The sequence below is a fragment of the Phragmites australis genome, chromosome 18, assembly GCF_958298935.1.
Source record: "Phragmites australis chromosome 18, lpPhrAust1.1, whole genome shotgun sequence".
In the NCBI taxonomy this organism is placed as follows: domain Eukaryota; kingdom Viridiplantae; phylum Streptophyta; class Magnoliopsida; order Poales; family Poaceae; genus Phragmites; species Phragmites australis.
In genome coordinates, this window is record NC_084938.1 from 15,126,241 (window position 1) to 15,131,125 (window position 4,885).

The 4,885-nt window shown below is 43.6% G+C and overlaps 1 protein-coding gene across 1 annotated transcript; it reads left to right on the forward strand.

The window, feature by feature from the left end:
* The first annotated feature begins 1,032 nt into the window (after positions 1–1,032).
* Positions 1,033–4,582, forward strand: LOC133899148 (protein SAR DEFICIENT 1-like). Its single transcript, XM_062340104.1, has 8 exons — positions 1,033–1,161; positions 1,324–1,439; positions 1,881–1,956; positions 2,301–2,356; positions 2,542–3,041; positions 3,454–3,614; positions 3,724–3,912; positions 4,013–4,582. The coding sequence occupies exons 2-8, from the start codon at positions 1,327–1,329 to the stop codon at positions 4,379–4,381; spliced, it is 1,464 nt and encodes a 487-aa protein (XP_062196088.1). The 5' UTR covers positions 1,033–1,161; positions 1,324–1,326; the 3' UTR covers positions 4,382–4,582.
* Positions 4,583–4,885: the final 303 nt, after the last annotated feature.

Here is a 4,885-nt window from a genome sequence, read left to right on the forward strand (position 1 = left end):
GTTTCTAATTATGAAAATATTTTTTAGACAAATCTAACGTACTATGTACGTACATATGGTCGACCCATATAGTTCTTTAAGTCAATGACCAAATTCGGGAAGCTTTGGTTGCACGCTGTCGCGCCAAACATTGACGAACGGAGGTAGTATATATACAAGCGGTAAAAGTTTCTAAATTGGGACGCCCGTGTTCCGAAGTGATATGCTCAGTAATTACTAGTAAAACAGAGCATGTACAATAACTTATTAGCTTTGGCGAAGTAGTCACGGACGAAGCTGTCAAAAAGAGACCGATTGAGAAGGTGTATAGAACATTTGAGGAAGCTAGGTTCTAGTTATAATCTATGTATGCAAGCAACCATCCAATGCGACCGAGTAAGCAAGGATCGAGGCATGCAAGGTCGTGGTACTTGACAGGCGCCTTCCTAGCGAGACATGCCTGCAGCAGGAACGACGTTATTGTAGGGACGGCGAGTCGGCGAGTGAGTGATGTGCCCAAGCAAGACAGTTTCTATGCAAAAGTGAGCAAGACTAGCTGTGATTCAGTCGTGGTCTGGTCAAGTAAGAACGCGTACGCAGCATGACTGACTCGAGATCGATCGCTACCAGCAGCTCTGTCGTCCCATGACCGGGAAGCTGCACCTGCACTGTAACCTACATAGGTAGCCGAGACCTGCCGGCCGGCTCCACCCTGCAGTGACACGCACACGTGTAATCGATCGACTATATATTCCGATGAACACACCGCGCACGTACGTAGAGCTGAGACCTTTTTGACTAAACGTTGCACTGATCCGGCCTGCAGCTCACCGCGTACATACGTAGGGGCCAGCCGGCCGCCGGCCAGTGTTGCATGCAAACGATGGCGCCCAAACCAATCAAACCATGCAATGGCGCCATTGCCATGAACTTACGCACAGCGTGACACGAGCTTCCAGCCGCCTTCATGGAGCCTGCCGCGAACGTTCCCCTGACGTGTCGCTGCAATTTCTTTTTATGGGCCGGAAGATTTACAGCAATTCCCTCACTAGCCAGACACGCAAAAGAAGCTAGCTAGGCCTCGAGATCTCTATATATATTCTCTCCGACACCGTTGCTTTCGAGCATATATGCCATCGTAGTTAGTGTCTGAATCACTAGTAAGCAATTAAGCTGCTGCAGGTACAGTCTGCGTGTTACTATTAACGCAATAATCTTCCTAGATCTCTCCTCTTTCAATAATCTTCCTGTATGCGCGCGAGATAATTAGACTGCAGAGTCTTGCTCCTTTGATATGATTCTAATTCATAAACTCTTCTTCCCTCGTCTCGACTGTCGAAGCAGCTGATGGCAGCGCGAAGGCCTCGGGGCGACGACGACGAGGAGGGGGGCGGAGACGATGGTCATCCTCAGCACCGGCGTGGCCCCAGGCGGATCCGGCCGGCACTATCTTTTAGCGCGTTAGTTCTCTTCAGTTCCCATTTACTAATGGATTTCATGCTTTGGTTGAGTTAATTATTTCTTGCAGTTATTCCGGTTTCTTACTTTCTTCTCGATGAGCGCATATATGCATCTCTCTCTCTCTCTCTCTCTCTCTCTCTCTCTCTCTCTGCATTCATATCTTCCGCTTGTGTCAAGATAGAAACAATTGTTCCGGTGTTTATGTATCCTCTATGTATAGACAAGATATATAATAATACTGATCTCCCGAAACTATAAATTAATTTGCCATTAACTGAAACCCTAGTAATTCATTCATTCCGCGAGATTTGGTCTGCTTAATTTGGAACATGTACACAAAATTCCATAATGGCCTGTATGCCGCTCGCATCAATTCCTGTAAGTTTGTGTTTCAGTTAACAGCTGTTTAACTTCCTCGTTTGGTTGTTTTGGGGTTACAGCGTCGTTAGAAGAGTTTTGGCAGAAGAAACTATTCAGCAAGTCGTCCGCAATCTGGAACCAGTTATTCGTCGGGTGGTACGTAATATCACGAAGCAGTTGCATTTAAGCCTTAATTCTTTCAGTGACTTTTAAATCATGAAATGATGGCATCAAATTAAATTCTTGAGACCAGTAGAGGAAATAACTTTCAGTAAAATGGTCTACAGATTAATTGTCACGTTCATAGCTTGTAGCTTAACCATTTATTTTCCAAAAAATATTTAGTTTAATTGTTCTGCCTAATCATTGAAAGCTTTCTAGTCTTACAGAAGCAACTGATATTTATGTGTGTATTAATTCTTATTTATTTCATCATCACCACAAGTTTGGAAGTGCAGTACATATATAGTTTAAACCATCCTATTTCATGTTAATTTTAGGTGCGTGAGGAGATTCAGAACATCTTTTCTCAGCAAGACCCCTTAATACCATACAGGTACAGATCTTTTTTATTTCATTCTTTCTAATATATGAAAGAACTGCAAACTATGATTACATAACAAAATAACTTCAGATTCAAGATAACATATCTTCTGCACATTATATTATGTAATGTATCACGACTTCTGTGTAGTACTCCCATGCGCTACTAATGTGACAAAACCAACTATTCTTCATCAGATCTCTTCCTCTACGCATCCAAGAAGTGCAGATCTCACCTCCGCTGAAGCTTATCTTTACCAAGCGGCTCAGGCTACCCGTATACACCAACAACAACCTGGTCGACCTTGCAAATAATGCAATCGAAATCCAGCTCGTAGACACAATATCCAACACACCAACAAACACTCATCTGGGCTCTTCAATAAGACTGGAAGTACTAGTCCTGGATGGTGATTTCTGTTGCGAAGATGGGGAGGCGTGGACGGTTGATCAGTTTAATGCTGCAATCGTGAAGGCTAGAGAAGGGAGGAGGCCATTGCTGGTGGGTAGCCTCAATGTTGCAATGAGCAATCATGGTGTGGCCGTGATTGACGATGTTTCTTTCACCGACAATTCGAGCTGGATACGGAGCCGGAGGTTTCGAGTTGGTGTGCGCATCATGCCAACCAGCTATGTTGGGCCGAGGATCCAAGAGGCAGTGAGCGAGAGCTTCACGGTGAAAGACCATCGAGGCGAATGTAAGTTTGATCCTACCCTAAATATGTGTGCATTAGATAGAAGTTTTTGATAATTTTAAGTACAACTGCCATGTTGTTTCTCATATCATAGTCGACTTTTGATCTTACTACAAGAATTTCAAGTTTTGGTGACAATTATTTATGACTAGCTGGTAGTTTTAGAACTCTTTAGTATTTCTCTGGAATGGCAGACAATTTCTTTAGAGAATCAACATAATTAATTACCAACCAACTCATTCCCCATAGTATTTAGTACTTCATCAAAATATTACAAACCGTCGGCCACTTGTAAACAAGAACTGTCAGGAAAGTTCTTTAATCTTGTAGTGTCTGTAGCATAACACAACATATAAATTGAACGAATAGAACTGCAGGAGAAGACAAATTGTGATCTAATCTTGTATTTTCCTAGTGTACAAGAAGCATTACCCTCCGTTCCTCACAGACAATGTATGGAGGCTCAAGAACATTGGAAAAGATGGACCGATTGACAAGAGGTTAGAGTCCGAGGGGATCAAGAACGTCCAGGACTTGTTAAAGCTTAACACCATAGATCCTGATAAGCTCAAAGCTGTAAGCATGCATGCATACATAATATTTCAGTACATGTACAAACTAATTTCTAATTATAAATTATGCATATTGCATGTCACAGTTTTTAATCTTGCAATTTGTACTTTAGCTCCTTGGTATGTCAGATAAGCAATGGAGTACAACACTGAATCATGCAAAAACGTGTGACCTGAGGGGGAAATGCTACGTTTTCAATACTGAAGGGTGCGATATTACCTTCAACCCTATAGGAGAGGTCTTGTCAGCAAGATTTGGAGACCAGACATGTTCTTTTCACGAATTGCATCCACATCAAATGGTAACAAAACCAGCACAATTTTTTGTTTATGGGTTATCAGGATTCGGGACTGACGGACCTTATTTCTTAATATTTCGTTCTGCGTTGATCTCAAATGCAGTTCCAAGTGAAGCAATTGGCCATCCAGGCATACCAGCAGTGGGATCAACTGGAGGAAGTGGTTAATGAGATGCCATTTACTGCAAATAAAAGCTTAATACCAGCAAGTAATTCTGGTTGGGAGCGGAGTGAGAGCCAAGAGAGCATGATCAGCTCAGGGTCTCAGAACGCCAAGTATCTTGACTACACGGGAACTCCTACCTCCAGTGCAGCAGCAGCAATGACTACCAACAGCAGCAGAACCTCAGATTCTGCAGTAGCTGTTCCAGCTGACGATGCTATGTTATGGAGCCCAAGCAGCATGGCAGCTGATGATAATTTTGGCTGGCAGAACTCGACGAACCTCGATTGCTGGGATCCAGTAGATTAATCCTCGGTCGCTGTTTAGGAACTCTTTTAGAATAATAGAGTGTTTGGTACATCGGAGTTATTGTGTTGTTTAGTGCAAATTTATGCTTTTGAAACAGGCGCTCCAGACGAAGTCCAGGCCGTCAGCCACTGTTTCGCCATGACAAGCTATTTGCCATGTATCGTTAGCGCCCAGATGAAGTCGAATTCTCCTTTACCACCCTCTAGTCCGTGTTCCAGTAATCGATGCAAATGTAATTCTCCTACTAAGCTGTGTATCTGCCTCTCACCTCCTTGGCGTTGCCAACGGGGTGTCAATCCTGTATCGGTGCTTAGGACGGCTCCCATAGGCGGCAGCCATACCAGCACGCCCCCAGTGCGTCAGCGAATCAAAGGTAGAAAAGTCGCTTTGCTCAACAGCTATGTCGCAGTGCAACTATAATATCTTGTGTTGGAATGTGCTTGGACTGAATGCATCGGTCAAGAGATCTAGCGTCCGAAACCTGATCATCTCTTATGGGGCAAC